The sequence below is a fragment of the Hyaena hyaena genome, unplaced genomic scaffold (assembly GCF_003009895.1).
Source record: "Hyaena hyaena isolate Hyena2069 unplaced genomic scaffold, ASM300989v1 scaffold_94, whole genome shotgun sequence".
Lineage (NCBI taxonomy): Eukaryota > Metazoa > Chordata > Mammalia > Carnivora > Hyaenidae > Hyaena > Hyaena hyaena.
Window position 1 is genome coordinate 1294829 of NW_024080726.1, and position 19321 is coordinate 1314149.

Sequence of the window (19321 nt, forward strand, 5' to 3'; positions counted from 1 at the left end):
CTGAGCTAGCTGTCAGCACAGAGCCTGACACAGGGCTTGAACCCACGAACCGTGAGATCATGACCTGAGCCGAAGTCGGATGCTTAACTGACTGAGCCACTCAGATGCCCCCCCAAAATTTTTTTTTCCGTAAGATTTTACTTTTAAGTAATCTCAACACCCAGTGTGTGGCTTAAACTCACAACCCTGAGATCAAGAGTCGCAGGCTCCACTGACAGAGCCAGCCAGGCGCCCCGGTCATAAGCATGTCAGAGCACTGACTGAATCTACTTTTGATTTACCAAAGGGGGATACCTACATTTCATGGCCAGATTTCAGTCCCTTGCAACTTTCATCCTCTATCTCCATTAAGAACTTTCAACTATAAAAGTACAGTCTCCAAACATGAGAACCGTATACAAGAAAATAAAATGGTATAAAATGACACGGGAGCTGCACCAATCATAGTAACTGAATACAACAGTCTTTTTCCAAACAGGTCTCTCAAAATAGATTTCTGCATATGAGCAAGGGTATAATATAAGCCAAGGTGTGAGGAAGAAACATTAAAAAATATACAAAAAAAGAAAAAAAAAGTACAATGTCTCCTTATCCCCAAAGCTGCTTAAAGTGGAGAGGGAAAGCAGAGAAACAGAAAGAGCTTATTTCGGGTCTGTCCTAGGCCCCCTCTGGCTCCCTCATCAGTACCTGGTGAAGCAAAAATGTCCCCTGGCAGGGCAAGCCTGCTGTGTGGTCAACCACAGCTGGGATGTACCTAGAAGAACAGAAACGCCGGAGAAAGCAGTCAGACGGGATGCCTGCAGCCAGTGCTCTACATGCAAGGTCTTCCCGGGGCGCCAGCCCCTAGCGGTCTCAGTTTCCCTGGTCTTCCTCACCATCTGGGCATTCAGTTCGTCACACGGTCACTGGCATTTCATAAACCTTCTCACGTATCCGTGCCACATCACCCTTACTGGACCCAAGTGCTCAAAGCACAGTAACATTTTTGGCTCCCTCCCAGCCTCCTGCGTAACAGATAGTCTGTATATAATGTACAACTGCAACAGCACGTGTCAGGAGATAAGAATCAGGAAGCAATGAACTCCGTAGAAACTACTACTATAACTATGTCTCCCACATAATGCAAGTTATAATCACATTATAGATCTGTCTACAGAAAGTATAATTTCTTAAAGCAATGTCACTGCTGACAACGAAATATGGTACTGATACAGCCAGACTCTCATATTAGTAGGAACACAAAAAATGTTGCATGGAGATGAGCATGATGGTGGTACTCAGCATTACAGAGGATCATTAGGATAATATTTATTCCTTATCCTTTACATTAACTAATAAAACCCCTTGCCTCTGTTTCAGGAATGGGATCTTTTTTTATTTGTGTTTTTCCAAATGCAATTTAGAGGCAACTGTGAACAAGAATTATATTCCCCACTCACTCTAAAACAGCTCACACACACAGAGTAAGCTGATGCGGGTTATTTTCATCTAGGACAACAGACCTCAACCGGGGGTGACGTGTAATGTCTGAAGACATGTTTGGTTGTCACACTGAAGGGAGGCGCTACTGGCACCTGTGGGAAGAAGCCGGGATGCAACTACGTAGCCTACGATGCACAGGACAGTGCACCCCCCAGCCCATGACACAGACCTGTCGGGCTCAAAACAGTGCCAAGGTTGAGAAACCCTGGTCCAAAGAAACATTTTCCCCCCAAATCCTCTGAGATTATTAAGATAAGTCTTGACTATATTATGCGCAAAATGCTTCTGATTCTCTTTGCTTTGCTGCTGTGAAAATCCACACACAAGGTGCCCGTCTCCATGTTCTTGCTGTTGCGAATAAGAAAGCAAATTAGTATTCTGGACAGTCCCTTCTTTGACAAACACATAATTCAAAGAATAACACCACCAAAAAGTCAATTCCAAACTGGAATTCAACAGTGACAATGATTCATTAACCTGAATAGGAGCAGAGAGGCTCAAAATTACATTTTCTAATTTTGAAAAACTTTGCCCTTGTTTAAAAATTTAGAAAGTTGGACTTACTCTCCCGTAGGCTCCAGTTCACTGATCTCAAACCAAACCAGAAGATCATACTTGCTCATGCTCTGGCCAAGGCTCGTTTTGCTCATGGTGTTTAACTTGGTGGCTGGAACTTTTAAAAGTTTTTAGAAAATATCAAAATCTGGTCCAAGTCTACTTAGTAAAAAGTATAAACTTTTCTTCAAGGACACACGTGGGAAAGGCAACAAGAGTCAGGGCTACAGGTCAGTGCAGAAGACTCAGAAAAACATCACCACCTATGACATTAGTGCCTCTCGCTTCAGAGAACGGGGAAAATGGAGAGGCCGCGTCTTTCTCCCTCTCAAAAAACGGTATCCATCGACAAGAAAACGGGTTTCATGCAGAGTAAACATGCTCACAAAACTGTTCCTTAGACCCTCCCATTTTCTTTCTTAGACGTACCTTCCTTAGACCCTGGTAACAATGTGGGAGACACAACATGGGCGGAGCCTCACACCACAGGGTCTCTGCACAGCTGGAACGCGTGAGGGAGGGCCCATGCTCCAACCCCAGGGTGCCCAAACCCCCCTGCACACTGGAGTCACCCGGCAAAGCGCAGGCAATTAAACCACCATCTCCAGGGGTGGGACCCAGTCCCCCGAGAGGACCGAACCCCCTCCGGGGGACTCTAATGTGCGGGTAAGTTTAGGAACCACTGGTCTAAGATGTAAATACAGGACTCTATAAATGATCTTATGTTATACATTTTCTTCATATTTAAACTCCATATTCTTAACCGTACTGGTGAAATGAATTAGCCAAAAACACAGAATTTCTACGAATTCCAAATTCTACATGGTGGCCATTTTGAAACACTACACAGAAGTTCCAAAATCTGGCAATACAAAGAGCATTCTCTGCTCAGAAGCTGGGAGCACTGGAGTGAGAGTCGGTGGCTTGGGATCTAATACTGTCCAATCACTATTTAGGAGACTTTGGTTGAGTCGCTGAATCTCCGGGAGTCTGTCTCCTCATCGATGAAACGTAGATCATTAATATTTAGGCTGCTATCTTGACAAGGTATCGTGAGGACCCACTGACAGGAGGCATCTAAAGGGGCCCCATACACACAGCACTAGTCAAATGTTAGCTTATCTGCACTATTCACGCCAGGTGAATTCTACACAAGTTGGTAACGCTAGTCAACAAAAAAAATAGTGTCACTGATTCTGGTGGTCATCTGATGGTTGGCAAGCAAAATAAGAAGCATTAAAAAAAAAACCCACCTACTAATAAAAAATCTTTGAAATTAAAGATACCATTACAAAGAATCCAAATGAGCAAACAGGGAGGCCCTCACCTTATGTGATGTGCACGAAGCACAAGGAGAGAAGGTGTGCCATCACATCTCTCCAAAGGAAATGTGATCCTGACAATATGCTAGACTCGACATTCAGTTCAAGCAGCAAAGAGAAACCCCAGTGTTTCATACGCAGAGAGCCAGGCTTTAGGGTTAGCCCTAAGGACGGTTCTACATCTAAGGCAGAGCTAAGTCAGCTACTAACCATCTCGTTTAGGCGCCCTCTCACTCTGGCAGCTGGGGACTGGCAGAGAGAGGAAAGGGGGCGATGTGTCCGCCCCATCCTGGAAGGTGGCGACAGCGGAGGAAGCAAGCGCGTTGGCGTGCTCAGAAACCGCGTCCAACACATGCACATTCACATAGTCAGCTACGAGAAACCGAATCAGTTCAATCTTTCTCTCATGGTCTGAAGGCAGGATGGAGAGAGGCAGCACGGAGATGGAGAACAAGTGGGGGGCCGGGGTCGGGGTGGGGGGGGGGCGTGGCAATTGGGCAACAAGGAGAGAGGATGAAAACGAAGAGAGAGCAAAACACGATGAATAAACATGCAGAATACATTTGATATGCAAAGAAACATGCGGTGGCCAATCAGTTATGAGAAGTTACATACAAAGCGGAGAGATTTAGGAACAGGGAGCTTATCAAAATCTGTAATAAGACCAGGAAGTTGGCAGGGAGAGAGCGCCCTATCATTTCTTACTTCCTATTTAAATCAGGAACCAAGAATCCTAGCTCCTGCTAGACACAGGGATATGTAAGCACACACCAAGTGGAGCGGGAATTTGAAAATGATTTCAATCTGAAAAGCCATCAGAATCAGAGCTGTGTCACCCTGAGGAGGGCTCACCTGGCTTGGAGAGTGGCATGGGAGGAGGGAAGAACCTTCGAGACGGCTGAGGTGGACTGCAAAGGAAGGGGACAAAGTTCAAGACTGAGAAAGGGTCCTATATTCAATGGCATGTTTAAATCCCCTCTAGAAACTAACAGGTCATTGGGACTTTCAGATGAGGCATAATATCAGATACCAGTTATAAACCCACACAATGAAACTGAAGCAAAGACATTTTAATAAAAGTGACTTTGAGGGTCCTAGTTAATAAATAAGAGAAGTTTTCTGTTAACACTGACATTCTGCCATCTCCCAAAAGGCCCCATCGTTGCTCTCCTCATCAATTTTGATGTCTCCACTTATAGCTCAGGCTTCATATGGGTCTGGGTTAGTTAGGAACAATTACACACAATTCTCATGTGTATCACCTCAACTCTCTATACTATTCAAAGTCTCTTCCTACACAAGAGATGACACCCCAGGTCAGCTGGGCAGAATTCAATGTGCTCCACCTACAATTAGTAATTTGGTGGCTTAGAAAAAAGGTGGTGACGTTTCTAAAGAGGAAGTATCAGGTACCATGGAAAACTGTTCTTTAGTTCTCTTAATCCCTCAAAAGATTTCTTCCTTCCTGGCAAGTGGCAATAACAGTGACAACGACCCAACAATAACATCAGCAACAAGAATCTTTGCTTATCTGGTCCCAACCTGTTAAGGTCCTGTCCTTGCAGATGAAGTGGGTGCTGCTGATAATGCCCAAAGACTTCAAATACTATCGGCTTGGTTTTGATGTATTCCACGAATGATTCGGTGACCTCCACTGCAATCTAATGAGGAAGAAAGCCAAGCTAGATTAGGGAACGATTTACTCTAACACACACATTTCTGCTGTAGTCAGAATTTTAGCACTTCTGAGTAGCTGGTACGCGCTGGGGATGTGACTCTGCAGGTCTCAAGTCTCCCACGCCAAGACAGGGGTCCGCCCCGGTTTTCATTCTAAAGCAACCGTAGCAAGCTTCAGGCCTTCAAGACCCTCCGTCATCTGCACCTGCTGCCCTTCACACACTTTTTGTTTTGGCACAAACACCTGCCGCCTGTTGTGCCTGAGGACCCGCCCAGGCTATGGCCCCCGTAAGGCCTGCCCCCCACAGAAAAAGTAACTTAAAGTATCTTTCTGTTAGTGGAAGTAACTTTCCCTTCTTTCTACTCCCTTTGCATTTAACAAATACCTTGCTATATAAGGTGTCTAGACCACATGACACTACTGTTTCCATAGGCATTTTATTTCTCTTCAGGGACACAACCCTCTGGGACTCATCCCGCTTCCCTGATGGCGTCAGGCACAGCCCTTGTGTGCGCACCATCCCCATCAGTTTTTCTCAGATGCACACATGCTCAGACTCAAGCAATTAAACATAAAGAAAGTGGGTTTGGGGTTTGCTGTTCCATTTTCAGAGCTGTCCTTTCCGCTCGGACTTTAAAGAGTGAGTACGGTTAATGAGAACGAGAGCAGTTCATGTGTGAAAATCCTAGACACCACAGCCACACTGCTCTGGGCTTAAACCCCATCTCTGCCGCTTCTGAGTTCCGTAACCTTGGTGAGTGACTTTAACTGCTCTGTGCCTCTGTTATCTCAGCTGTCATTTGGGGGTTCTGAGGGTATGCGGTAGGAAGGTGAGGATTAGATGAATTAAGACACACACAAGAAGCACTCAGAACAGTGACTGACACAGAATAAGCTCTCAAAGAATGTTAGCTATTGTGGTGAGGATGATGACTTTTGAATAGAGTTTGGGTGGCCCTTCCTAGAAGACACAGAAGGTCTGTTGTCTTACTCCACATCTGAGAGAGCTGTAAGGGGCACTAATGGATTACATAGTATCAGCTGTAGGAAAACAGACTGCATCTTAAGTTAGCTACAAAAGATAATTTAATTTTTCCTACATTATTTGCAATTGAGCAAGTATCTTAGAGTTTAAAGGACAATACGTTAACTTTAACAAAACTCGTACTAAACGTACTTATTTTTCTAGGAAAGAAACACTAAAATCAACTCACTACATTCAAACTGATGGAAGGTTTTATTGGCAAACCAACCCCCACAATGTGGGGCCCATTGTTTCACAGGGAAAGCTGGCCGCTCAGTCCACTGGGGATGACCTCACCGCTCTGGCCATTCCCTCCATTGTCTATTCTCGGGCCAAGCTCCACCACCGCCGCTCTGCCCCCACCGCCGGCACAGCAGTTTTGAGCACCCTCCCTCCTGGGCTGAGAAAGCCAGGGGCCGCCCACGTGAGGGCCTCACACCAGCCACTCTGAGGCCCCCGGACCTGCAAGGCGTTGGGCCAAGAGTCCAGGTCACTTACATTCTGCACGTGATAAAAGCCCAGGGGACTTCCTCTGCCATTGTTTTTGAGGGGTTCGGTGGAGAATGCTTCATCATGGCGATGCAAAAAGCTTAATAAAAAGATAAGACACATGAATTTCACATTAAACAGTTTCATCAAGATCGATGTCTAAGTTAGCTGACTTGGATCGTATGGAAAGAAGCAGCCTAGTTCAGCAGAGGCCTTCGCTCAGCCAAGTAACTTGTAGTTCCTTGTGATGCACATTTTCCATGGTCACTCAGACAGCATTTTAGACTTTATTTCAAAAATGACTGAAAGAGTAACTGACCCTGACCACTCAGGCATCTGGATGCATACACAAGAAGACCTCAGATAGAGCAAGAGTGAATTCAGTGAATTTCTGTTTCTTTGTAGGAACATATTTTACTGAGGAAAAAATAAAATGTAAAATCATTTTGTGTAGAAAAGATGTGGCATGGTCAAGCTTCTGGAAGGTAGTACTAAATCCTGTTCGGCATTCTTGCCGAGGAGTCTCTTTAAAGACCTGCAAAGATTAGATTTAAAAGTCATCTCTTCCAGGAAGTCTTCCCCGACTCATCCAAACAGTTTTGTCTTCCCATAGCACTAGGGACCCATTTTTCCTCAATATCAAAGATTTCACTCTTTATATTAGTGTATTTATATGCCTGTCTGCCCGAGAGACAGCAAGTATCTCCTACAGTGCTCCAGATACAGAAGATACTCCTGAAATATCTGCGAAGCAACAGTCTATGCTTATTCATTCTCACAGACAGTGAGTTTTTAATGTTCTCTCTCCCTCCTTATTAGTCTGAAATGAAGAGTAGAGAATTAAAGAAAACTCAATACAAAGACTTACTCCCAGAGGGAAATATCCATCAGAAGGACATCCCACAAGAAAAAAAGGGAGGAAAAGGAAGACTTTGAACAGGGCCCAGGCACCAGGATTATGAACTGTCTGTCTTTCAAATCAGTTCACGGAGGCTGAGGGTGGCAGTGTACTCCCACCCCACGCTCCCCCCGGGCGCCACCTGCTGCTGGCACTGTAGCATTCCGTACTACACGCCCCTTTTCCTGTGGATTTTCTTCTCAACCTTCTCCCTACCCCGCCCCTGCTTGTACTTCTTACTCCTTTTGTTCCTTCCAATTTCTTCCTATGCAGACCATACACTATACGTGCCAGAGGCCCCAGGGGCATTACTTGATTTGCGATCTCTACTCCTCCAGTGCTCTGCTTATGACAGCAGGTACAAATATCCTGCGGCTCCACACTGTGACGCATGAAATCATCCACACTGCTGGACACTGTGTCTTCTCTACACAGGCCAGATGAGAGTCTGTAACAGCCCAAGAAGAATCTGAGTCTTCTTTCAACATGAGTCAGCACACCCGCTTCTCCAGAGCTGACACCAGGTGGAGATGCTGCTCTCTCTTTGGAGATTTTAGGACAAAAGGTCAACCTAACATTATTGGCATTTCAGAAGCCAGTTAATGGAGTAGGTCTGTTCCATAAAATATTCTAGTTGCCTAATGAGAAAAACAACGAAGCTCAAAGCAACTGGTTCATTTAGCAAACTCCATTGCACCCCTCCCCCCATTTTGATTTAGGGTTGCTAGTGAAAACACACTGAATGGGCAAAATCAGTACTTCAGCAACAGTTACCAGTTACGGCAAATGACACTAGTGGCCTACTATGGCAGCAGTCACATTTGATTCAGGACTTGGCTACAATCTCCAGAAAGGCAGTGCTTTGTCAACTGCATTAGGATGCCTGGGAAAGATGAGGCACATTCTGAAGGAGAGGGATGGCAGAACTTTCTAGAGCAGCCTCGTGGTGGCACCAGGGGCCAACTGGTAGAACAGGGCGGGTCAGATGTCACTCTCTGTGGTCCTTTACAAGCACTGAAAAGATATAGTGCTGTCTGGAGGCATTAGAACTTAAGACTGTCAAAAAAGTTTTTTCCGAGGGAGGCCTTAAAAAGAACTCCAAGGCTCAAGAGGGTTATAGGCTGGAGAGAGCTTGTAGCAGATGAGGAGCTAAACCGGTCACATCTTCTCCACATACTGGCTATTTTCTAGTTGATGTGGAAATACTGTCTTTTGTATTATTTAAGTTAGTACTGAACAGGCATGATGGGTGGGTGGACAATTCGCGGCCCTCAGACTTGTTTAATAGTAAGATACTTCCCCATGCAGAGCATTAAAACGACTACTAAACAGGCTTATCTAGATCGGATGGTGTACTTCCAGCAGAGGGGACAGGCCACAGCGGAACCCTGTGGCAGGAGGCACAGTCACACTCCTCCCCGCGGCGAACTCTCTTTCATACCATTTTATGTGTCTGCTTCTTACTCCCATCCGGAGTGAAGAAAGCCTTTATTTCAGAAACTGGCAGTTGGGTACCCGGTGAGAGCGGAACTACCTCACGTATGTGGCGCCGCCTGTGGTTCACAGAGGGCTGGGTCAGCAGCTCGGGTGGCAGAGCGGGGGCGGCTTACTTGAACTGACAGAAGATGTCTGCGTACTCTGGAAGGATCCCGCCGGCCTGCAGCACTGTCACGCGGAAAGTGAAGGCGCTGCCCAGTTTCAGGTGGTTGCCAATCTCTTCAGAAAACCCTTCCATGACCATCTTACCATCCAGCAAAGTGCTGGACTTCAAATCTAAAGAGGGTCAAATGAATACACGTGGTTCAAATAACACACACCTCCTTTCCAAGAGGAGAGAGCAGGGCATTTCCGCTCCCAGTAGGTGAAGCAACCATCTCCCTGGAGAGTGCTCAGTATTTCCCCCTCTTTGCAAACACCCCCAGTCATAGTAAACCCTGTCTACGTACCCAGGTCATTCATTCGGTTGGTTTCTTCTGGAGGAGTGATGACCTCTGAACTCTGACCCTGCCCTTCTACAATCCTCAGTTCCTCCAGGGACAGACCAGAACGAGTCATTGCCACAGAAGAAAAGTCATTCTGAAAACAGGCAGCAGCAGGCAGATGATCAAGCAGCACAATGGTGTTTTTTCCCCAATCTCCCTACTCTTGTCTAGTTGCCCAACAAGTAACAGTGACTGGAAAACTATGTGGATTAAGAGCTGCCTGAGAAAAGGCAATACAATAAAATATAAACATCTTCACCTCTGTAGGTGTTCGATGTGTCCCATGATGTACAAACAACCCCGGTGTTACCCACCTTTTGTAGTTGCAGCATCCTCCTTATAAACCTGTCTTCTACTTTCTCCCTCTACGAGTTAGTTCTCTCCCCGGAAGGCTGCTCACCTGATTAAAGTACTCGTTATCAAACGATATTTTTGCTGTTCCTGATTGTCGAATTCCAGAGCCATAATCAGGAGCTTCCTCATCCGCTAAGTAAGAAAAAGAAAAAAGGATGAAATGAGACTGCATATGGGGCAGGGGAGGAATGGCTCTGTTTGGATTATAAATAAACAGGAAAGTAGCAGAGCCTCCCAGTTCCAGAACGTTAATAACTAAAGAACAAGGCCTGTGCATAAGAAAGAAAGAAAGAAAAGCTGGAAGCAAGAAAGTCACAAAGGGCTGCTTCCAGCTCTGCTCAGGTAAATTTGCCAATCTGCTCAGCTCACATGAGACTAGTTAATAAAGAATCAGTTTTATTACTGATATTGTTCAAATGTCATACCTAGAAATACTGGTCCTTCGCTTGGCAAGATGATGTTCACTACTACCCAACAAATATTTGAAGACCAAGTATTTGCAGAGATTTTCCTGAACTCAACACTGGCAACTATGCCACAGATTTCCAGGGGGAAAAGCCCTGGAACACCGCGTGGCATTTAGAAATTAAGAGAGAAAAATGACAGGAAATGGCTACATTCTTTCCTCAGACTGTAGGCTGGATCATGGAAAAGTGTAAAATATCAGAATCTTGATCCATGCCCACCAAAACAGAGTCAAAGGACAGAAATATCTAGTAGGAATACCCTGAGAGAAAATTAAGCAAGAAAGAGTCATGAAAATCCTTTATTACTACTTTTTTTTTTTTAATGTTTTTTTTTATTTCTGAGAGAGAGACAGTGTGAGCAGGAGAGGGTCAGAGAGAAAGGGAGACACAGATTCCAAAACAGACTCCAGGCTCTCAGCTGGCTGTCAGCACAGAACCCGATGCGGGGCTCGACCCCATGAACCGTGAGATCATGACCTGAGCCGAAGTCGGACGCTTAACCATTCAGGTGCCCCTCCTTTGTCACTTTTGAAGCAGTTTTATAAATGTCTTTCATAAAGTCAATCCAAGAGTTGTTCTCCACGTTAAAGGAAATCCCTTCATCCCGTTACTCCCGAACAGCTGTAGCCCAGACTAAACAGAATCCATTTATGATACTCGGGAATAATAGCTAAGAGGAAGCAGTGAAGGCTTTCTCCAAGACAGACCATCAATCATGTAACTGAAGTGATTGTGGCCCACACACAACTGGCCTGCTTGGTCTCTAGGCAAAGACCCCACAGCTCCCAGTCTAGGAGGGGGTCACCTACCTGCAATGGCCTGCACAGCCACACGCAGAAATCCCCGCACTTCGCCCTTCTCACTGACGATGGCCACCCTGTGAATCAGGGGCACAGGATACAGCAGGTTGCTCAGGTAAACAAATGCCCTGGAGACAGAAACCGGCAGACAAACACCTGAGCATCCCACAGACAGAGAGGCTGGCTTTCAGATTTACCGAGAATATCCTCATGAAACTGTGAGCTGGCTTCTGGGCCCTGTCTTAAGGTCACCTTTCCATTTGTACTCCCAGACTGCCTCCCCCCCCCCCCGCCCCCCCGTTGCTTTTTCAGCGCAGATGATACAGAAAGAAATGCAAATGCTTGGTAAAGCAGTTGACAAAGACCAACTTATACCAAACCACTCCCTAATAAAAACGACGAGTAAAACAAAAAATGACTAGCGTAGGTAGAAGAGTAACAATGGGAAGCAGACTTCAGAGACACTGCCCTATGGTTACTGCTAAGCGTGGGGAAAAGGGAGCCCGCTGAAGAGCTTCACCTTTTAACATAAGCAATTATAAAGGTGTTTTGTTTTGTTTCCCCCAACAGATAAAACAGAAAATCAGGAGACAAAAAAGGCAGGGAAATGTGATGAAATACGGCTAATTACTCTAAAATAGATTTTAAGTCACAACATGATGGGTCTTTATTTTTCCCCAAGGAAATGACTGCGATCTTCAGGCAGGTGACTGGCACACATGAACAAAGAGGCTCTGTAGCTAGAAGTTTCTGCATAGCAAGCGTACAGGAGACTCTGAGACAAATGCCGAGGGAGAAGACAGCTGATCTCTAAAGGGCTGCTCTTGCTCCTGGATCTGAAACTTAACTCAGAAATGCAAACACAGAAGGGAGGTTACAGACCTAACACTGTCGATTCCAAACACACTAGCAGAGTCCTATGTCACATTTGCACTCTTTTTAGTTCTTCCATTATTTTGTAGCTACTGAGTTGTTGTTGTTGTTGCTGTTGTTTTAATAATAAAAATGAGATCACAGAGCTTAGGAGTGTTCATTTCAGTCAGTGGATGGGATACAGAATCTAGCTCCTACTGCTTTCCTGTCTTCCCACTTGGTATATGCTGATCTTTGAACACACGCAAAACAAAGAGCAAATATTTGCACCAAGGAATCAAACATAACTGAACATGACACATGTGCCTTTCTGCTTCTTTTCCTGCTCTGTCTCTACTTTAAAACAAAGAGAAAAAGAAGATGGAGGGGATTTGTGGGGTTTCAACTCAACGTAATGAAAAAAAAACTACTGAAAACAGACAACGTACACAACAGAAAAACAGATGTTAATAAAACTCTAAAAGCATAAATGAAACGTGAATGAAAAGTATAACAAAAATAACCGTAAGTAAAACACTGAATCGGATCAAATGAAGTCTACTTCCCTTTCAGTCTGCTCCAAAGGCGAGGAGGAAAATGCTAAGAAACAGAGGATTAAGACTTTAATTTTATAAAAATTAAAAAATGGAAAAGTCTTCTAAAAGGGATTATAAACAAGCCTCTCAAACATCAAAGTACTGTGACAGAGTTTAAAGACAGAATTTGGCTTGAGGTACCACATGGATCATGTCACTTCCAGGTCGGCACCACACAGACCAACTCTGTCTCTTGATGGTGTTCCAGCCACACCTGTTGACATTCAGTGCCGGGCCATCACGGAGCCACTGCACATATGCGTCCCCTGCCTGGAGTCCTCCCTGAACACTGTGACCCATCTCACGCCGCCCACTCTCATGACAGGCCCTCCTGCCTCTGGTGTTGGGTGATCTCAGTAACACGATTCCATCACTGCTATGATTTCCATTCACTTATGTGATTATCTGTCTGTCTCACCCGCCAGACTGTGAACCCGTGAGAGCAGGAATCACGTCTGGCTTTGCCTGCCACTGCCAACAGAGGGCCTAGCATATCTCAGTAAACACACTCGATAAAAATATCGGGCATGTGATCGAACATCTATGTATGTAAGTGAACAGAAAATGGTGTGCCCTCTATCTTTAAGAAGAAATGGAACACTTTGCAGAAAAATGGGTTACATCTCTACCTGAGGTAGAGAAGTAAAGCCATCCAACTTTATATACTAGGTTGATTTTTCCAGGCTATACTCAAGATGGGTATTAACTATATAGAACAAGTTTAGGCTCCTCACTTGTCTTGATTTGTATAGTGAGTTTTATACTTAGAACAGGAACCCCTGTTTCTGATTTTCAAAAAGCTTTACCCCTGGAAGGCACTGCATTATCGTGTTCACACACACATCACAGCAAAGCACTGTTTGAGCACACATTAAAGACAAGAATCTCCTTTCTGCCCATTGGCAATGGCTATTCCAAAGATGAAAGAACAGAAGGTATTCTTGTAAATATCCCTTTTTGGAAAAGAGAACTCTGTAATTCAATGGCAGGGGCAGGGCACAGTCACCAGACAGCTCCCTGTCCTGTTATCAGAACAGAAGCCTTAGCCCAAAGTCAATCTGTATTAAGTTCTCCTCTGAAGTTTTTTAAACTGGAATTTTAATAAATACTCTGCATTCTTGGGAGTCTTCTACTCTGAGCTAGCAGACTGAAGGAGAACAGGGATGAGACAGGGTAAGATGTAAAGGATATATTAGCATAAATTCTGTGAAGTTACATCAATAAGGGAAACAAATTTTGTCAACATAAAGATAAGACACATTAGCATAATTATGGTTCTAGTTACAGAAAAAAATGTCAGTTCAGACTTAGGTATCAGAATAACTATCTTCTGCCCCCTTTTAACCCAGAGACCAGCTTAAAAATTTTACATTTCATCCCCAATTATGACGGATGGTTCATAACATCCCAGCATGCCATAAGAGAACAGCTAAAGGGACAAGCTCTTTTCATATTCATATAAAAAATCACCAGAGGCAGCCAAAGCCAAGAAACAAAATCTACAAACGGAATTTCACAAGAAACTGGAAAATTTTATAAGCGAATTGCATTTGCCATGAATGTGTCAATAGGGGAAATCCAATCCTGTGAATCACAAAAACAGGAAAGAGGTTACTTCTCTTACACAGATGGTGGCCACTACATAACTGGGTGATGTTGCACAGTTATCAGTTTTGATTGTAGGTGAGAAATGTACTCGAGGGCAGAAGTCAAGAGCTACCCTGCACTCTTCCGACGGCCATGATTTCACCTCCATCCCCTAAGCTCTTCCTTGCAAGGTAAAGTTAGTTTTAGAGCCCGGGAAGCCAAACACGTGGAAAAAATCAATCTCTTAAAGACTCTTTAGTGTGTCTTTCAAGTGTCAAATCGACACTTTAATTGAAAATCAGAGCAGAGTTGATTGCTTTTACCTAATTTGGATTGGATATGATTACAATAAACAAAACCACAGAGAAAATAACGCATATATTTTAGAAGTCAGTGAACGTCCACATTAAGTGGGATTCTGACTTAAGTTTTCCATCCAAGTGACTCAAAATGCAAATTCTCTGGAGTAGAACTCTTAACCAAGATACTCATTTTGCTAGTGTGGATGACAGACTCTCAAAGAAAAAAAGGTCTTTAAGGCTCTTTGTTTTCCTACCTAGCTCATCACTGTATACTTGAGAACCCAAGAGGCCTCTATTTAAGTTAAGCCTAAGTTAGGACTCAGGCTTCAGACAATCAGGGCCAGTGCTCTTCCCAATGTCCCCTGTGAGGCGAAGCTCCACACTCCTCCCTGTGCTGACGGTGCCCGACACAAATGAATGGCATTAGAAGCTGGGCCGCTGGCACAGGGACCAAGTGGTTTTTGAACAGAAACTTGGTTCTAACTTCTGACCTTTTGAGAACGCACGTAACCATAAAATACAAAGAGCACATGGTCCCATTATTTGTACATAAAACTACTTTTCTCAGTTTTAATATAAATCATCTCCAAAATGCTAAGCATCTATCTATTCCTGGCAATACACTAATAAAAAACAATATTCGTGGCTGCATAATCCCTTCATTTATTCAAGGAAAAGCTGAATAAATGCCCCTCCCCTATCATAAAACTCAAGACTATCTAATATTAAATTACGACCCGTGGTCACATTTGAGACTTTCACGTCTACAAGAAAGCTCTTCCTTCCCCTCTTTCCTTAATAGTGATCATTTGCTCCAGTAGTTATGCAGTCCTTGCCATGTAAGGGCACGCCAACATCACACGAGGAGCTCAGTTTCAGAACCTGCGATCCTTCCTGGGTCAGGACACTCGCTGCCCTTCAACTGTAGATAACTGGCGCTTATCCATTTAACACTGATATGATTCCTTATTTTCAAAAGGTTCAACAGTATGTGTGGTTCTAATGTACCATTAAAATTAAATTTCATACTTTCAAACCTAGGTAGACTTCTGTATTAATCCAGTGAGTGCTGCCCTGGGGAATTTGTGATGAAACTTACTTGAGCATGAAGACTGGGTGCAAACAAAGACTCTAGTGTCAGGAGCGTGTGCGTGAGAGCGCTGCATCACTGACAGATGGAGTCAGAGAAAAGGCCTCAGTTTGGAAAACCAACTAAACACAAAGCAGTTTCATGCAGTGCTGAACAAATATCCATTGTTGGTGGTGTCAACAGATCACTTCATGAGATTCATCATAAAGCCTATAGGTGAAATTTTAGCAGAAGCCAAAGATCCACAGATAGGCTCAGGGAAACTGGCCAAAGAAAGGAATCCATTTCAGACAAAAGGAAACTTCGTGTTCCTGATTCTTTTTCAGACTCAGAGTAACTAACACCCCTCCTGATTGCACTTTTGTCCTCTTGATTCCGGCTGGTGTTACAAATCCTTCAGCCTAACTGTGGACTCGCTCTGCTCTCCTCAAGTCATCCCCATATGCTTCCTCACTCCCCTTCCTACAAAACGGAAGCATTAGAACACAGCAACATTCTCTGACCCTGTAACGTGTGACTCAGCTTTCATTACTTTCTCCTCTGGGGTTTCCTCCTTCAGAAGGAAATTACTGAGCACCTGAAGACCAGGGGTCCCCCACTTAGAGCCCTCACACACCGCCACGTGCTGTACCAAGCAGACTGAGTACCTTACACACACCGCCTGAGGGCTCTCTCTCGCCAGGTCGGCATGCCACAAATTGAATCTGCTAAGGAGAGGTCGTCCAAAATTGCACAAGGAGCCTCGTTAAAGCAAGAGCTGGTCCCTTTTCGCCCTTCTCACAATAACCTCACCAACCTTCCCACTAAAATGAACCATGGGGATCGGTCGTAAAACGGGTCATGCCCGTCACTGAAGAGATCTGATCCCTCCTCCGTCCCTGCGTCAGAGCCGGTGTCATCCACGAATGCCTCATCATCAAAATCCTCCATCTCATCTTGCTGCTCGTCAGCCAGCTCAGTGATGTCGGAATCGGCGGTGGAAAAAGTGGGGGAGGGTGTGCGGTCAGCAAGGCGCTCGTTCACACAGCCGTGGAAAATGGGGGAGCTAGATGCCAGGGAAGACGCCGATGGACACAGCCAAGGAGAGAGGAATAGTTGGTTAAACAGGAAGCTATAGGTGCCAACAGGACAGAACCCACTGGGGAATCAACACAGTAAAAGCAAGTCGAAAAGCAAAGGGTAAAATAAGCATAAATCGTCTGGTTCAGGTGAAAGGGAACAAGGACTGATCCTTAGAATAAGAAAAGCAAAGGAAACACATGAGTAGAAGATCTCGGGTAAATAGTGTGCTATAAAAATGTTTATATTTTCCAGGTCACACAAAAGATCAGCAGCCAGGCCTCAAAGGAGCCACTCCACATTTGGTGCAAAAATATGGTTTCGATCTTTATCCCAGTACCCACATCACCTCTGAGCAGAAAAAAAATGCATGGAATGGCGTCTAGCAAAGCAAGCTACGTGCCTTGCCTGGGTAAGAGGTGTTAGGCCAATTCAACTCTTGAAAAACACTCCACTATTAGAGTGGAATGGAAAGGATTTAAACTTCAATTCTACAAAAATACTGTAACTTCCGCTCCTCCTTTAAACCCAGTTCCTTTAAAACTGTCAGAAAAATTTTTCAATTAAAAAACAATTCAAATTCCGAAATCATTAAGCTAAAACTTACATCTCTGTTTTTAAAATTCTATACATCTAACAACTTGGACTCAGTATGGATTCACTGAGGTATTATTTGTTCCCGTTAAATGTTGCAATTCATGTGTACACAAAAGAGGCTCAAGCAGATGACCAAGGTGTGTGGCTGGCTCACCTTTACAGAGGCTACCGTGGGATAAACTGTTCAAAAAAAAAAAAGTGAGGACACGTCGGATCATGGAGAGGTTGCAGGCTGGTAAGCTTTAAGTCATACTATGATTTTAATCTGTGCAAGATTCAGACACAGGTTTTCTTTTAAATCTATCTTGTTCAGGGGCGCCTCAGGGGCTCAGTCATTGGAGGTCCAACTCTTGACTTCGTCTCGGGTCATGGTCTCATGGTTTGTCGGTTCAAGCCCCATGTCGAGCTCTGGGCTGGCAGCATGGAGCCCGCTTGGGATTCCCCCACACACACCACTACCCTTCCCCTACTCAGGTTCTCTCTCTGTCTGTCTCTCTCTCAAAAATACATAAACTTTAAAAAATAAATCTATCTTGTTCAACTGTAAGAGGCATGGAAGACTGAATTACTATGGTTGATAGGTGAGACTTAAATCCGAACACTGAATAAAATGAAGGGAAATATACCAAATAATACAGTGGTTGTGTATGAATGAATAAGATTATACAGGGAACATTTTTACATTTTTTTAAATGGAGCATTTTTACACACTTTCTTTTAACTTTCTGTAATATCTGCTGAGGTTTAAACAAAACCATATTTAATAAGATGACATCAATGAAATCATCACGTACCTTCCTACCAGTTTGAACCAATGGAATCGATCATAAAATGGATCACTGCCAGTCACGGTGGCTTCGCTTTCATCCTGGGCACCAGAGGCCACCTCACCTGCTCTGTCATACATCTCTCGCATCAAATCCAGCCTCTGCCTGCATAAACATAAAGTACACTGGATTAATATCATGAGATTGTATTAGAATTTCACCTTGGAAGTATCTTCCACGCAAGATTTAAAACAAAACAAAACAAAAGCTGCTCCCACTATTAAAAAAAAATGAAGGCCAAAAGTACAGAGACTCAAACACTCAGTATCCAACGTGTCTGAGTCTAGAGACAAGCCACCAAAAGTAAAACATGGCTACCTAACGTCTGCTGAATTATCGGAGAGATATAGCTCATTGGTAGATAACATCTCCATACTGAAGAGCAGGAAATATGTCATCATATTAAATGCGAAGCAGAACTACATTATAACGTTACTGATTTTTACTCATCAGCAGCTCCAGAACAGAAAAGATGACTAACTACTAGATCCAAGATAGAAACAGGTATCACGACACTGGAACACTGAAAATATAAGAGGTTCTACAGACGGAAAATTTAAATCTTATCTACAAATGACAAAGGTGTTAGTTGGCAGAGTGGGATCCACTCAGAAGAAAATGGATGGACAGTAATATCACTGGTGAGCAACAGCATCTAGGACCACAGAAGAGGATGTAACAGTGACCTCCTCACAGAACGGAGAGTCTGAGGGAGCCCATCTGAGCAATTTACTATTATTCCCTAAATAAAACAACTGGCTTCATGAGGAATATTTTCATACTTGAGCTTCTCCAAAGACCAATAATGTGTGGCTCCATTCTTCAGATCCTGCACTTCTACCGCCACCACTGTCCGAGGGAAAGGCCTGTCTTCATGAGTTTTTTCCGCCTCGGTGGGAAGTAATTCCGGAGGCAAAGGGGAGTACAAGGTGTCTGTCAGCAGAACAAACTGGAACTGCACCTACGTGAACAGAATAAACCATGCAAATGGCCTCCATGTTTTCAACAAGTCAGCTTCAGGAATGAGGTGATATAATCACGCCCCACAGGGAAGAGGTCAAGCATGTAGTATGTGCTCAACAAACAGCTTGTGATTAACTGGGGAGAATATGGCCACTTGTACATTAGTTGTAGAGAACCACCCTAATTTCAAATGAAGCTATTTCCAGACTCTGTTTTCCTGCCCTGGCCCAGTGTGTTCACACAAACTAAAATCTCCGTGCATATGTCTTTGTTGACTGAGTGAAGACTTTTTAGAAGTTACACAAGAGAACAAAGGGGGGACCTGCGAGTACATCACGAGTCCCTCCCTGAGAGGGGGCAGAAGCATCACGGTTGGTTTTCCACTCAAATTGCAGGG

At 44.2% G+C, this 19321-nt stretch overlaps 1 protein-coding gene across 5 annotated transcripts in view; it reads right to left on the minus strand.

The window, feature by feature from the left end:
- KIF1B (kinesin family member 1B) overlaps window positions 1-19321 on the minus strand; it is a 136918-nt gene that overhangs the window by 24156 nt on the left and 93441 nt on the right. For 3 of the 5 annotated variants that reach the window (XM_039234998.1, XM_039234997.1, XM_039234996.1), the window contains 12 exons: window positions 18744-18922; window positions 17929-18066; window positions 16275-16523; window positions 11061-11179; window positions 9831-9916; window positions 9395-9524; window positions 9059-9221; window positions 6560-6650; window positions 4902-5020; window positions 4212-4267; window positions 2047-2155; window positions 688-754 (listed from right to left, as the gene is read on the minus strand). In XM_039234998.1, the coding sequence (XP_039090929.1) occupies window positions 688-754; window positions 2047-2155; window positions 4212-4267; window positions 4902-5020; window positions 6560-6650; window positions 9059-9221; window positions 9395-9524; window positions 9831-9916; window positions 11061-11179; window positions 16275-16523; window positions 17929-18066; window positions 18744-18922 (1506 nt within the window). The remainder of the gene's footprint in view (window positions 1-687; window positions 755-2046; window positions 2156-4211; window positions 4268-4901; window positions 5021-6559; window positions 6651-9058; window positions 9222-9394; window positions 9525-9830; window positions 9917-11060; window positions 11180-16274; window positions 16524-17928; window positions 18067-18743; window positions 18923-19321) is intronic. The other 2 variants (XM_039235000.1, XM_039234999.1) reach the window with 1 other exon arrangement.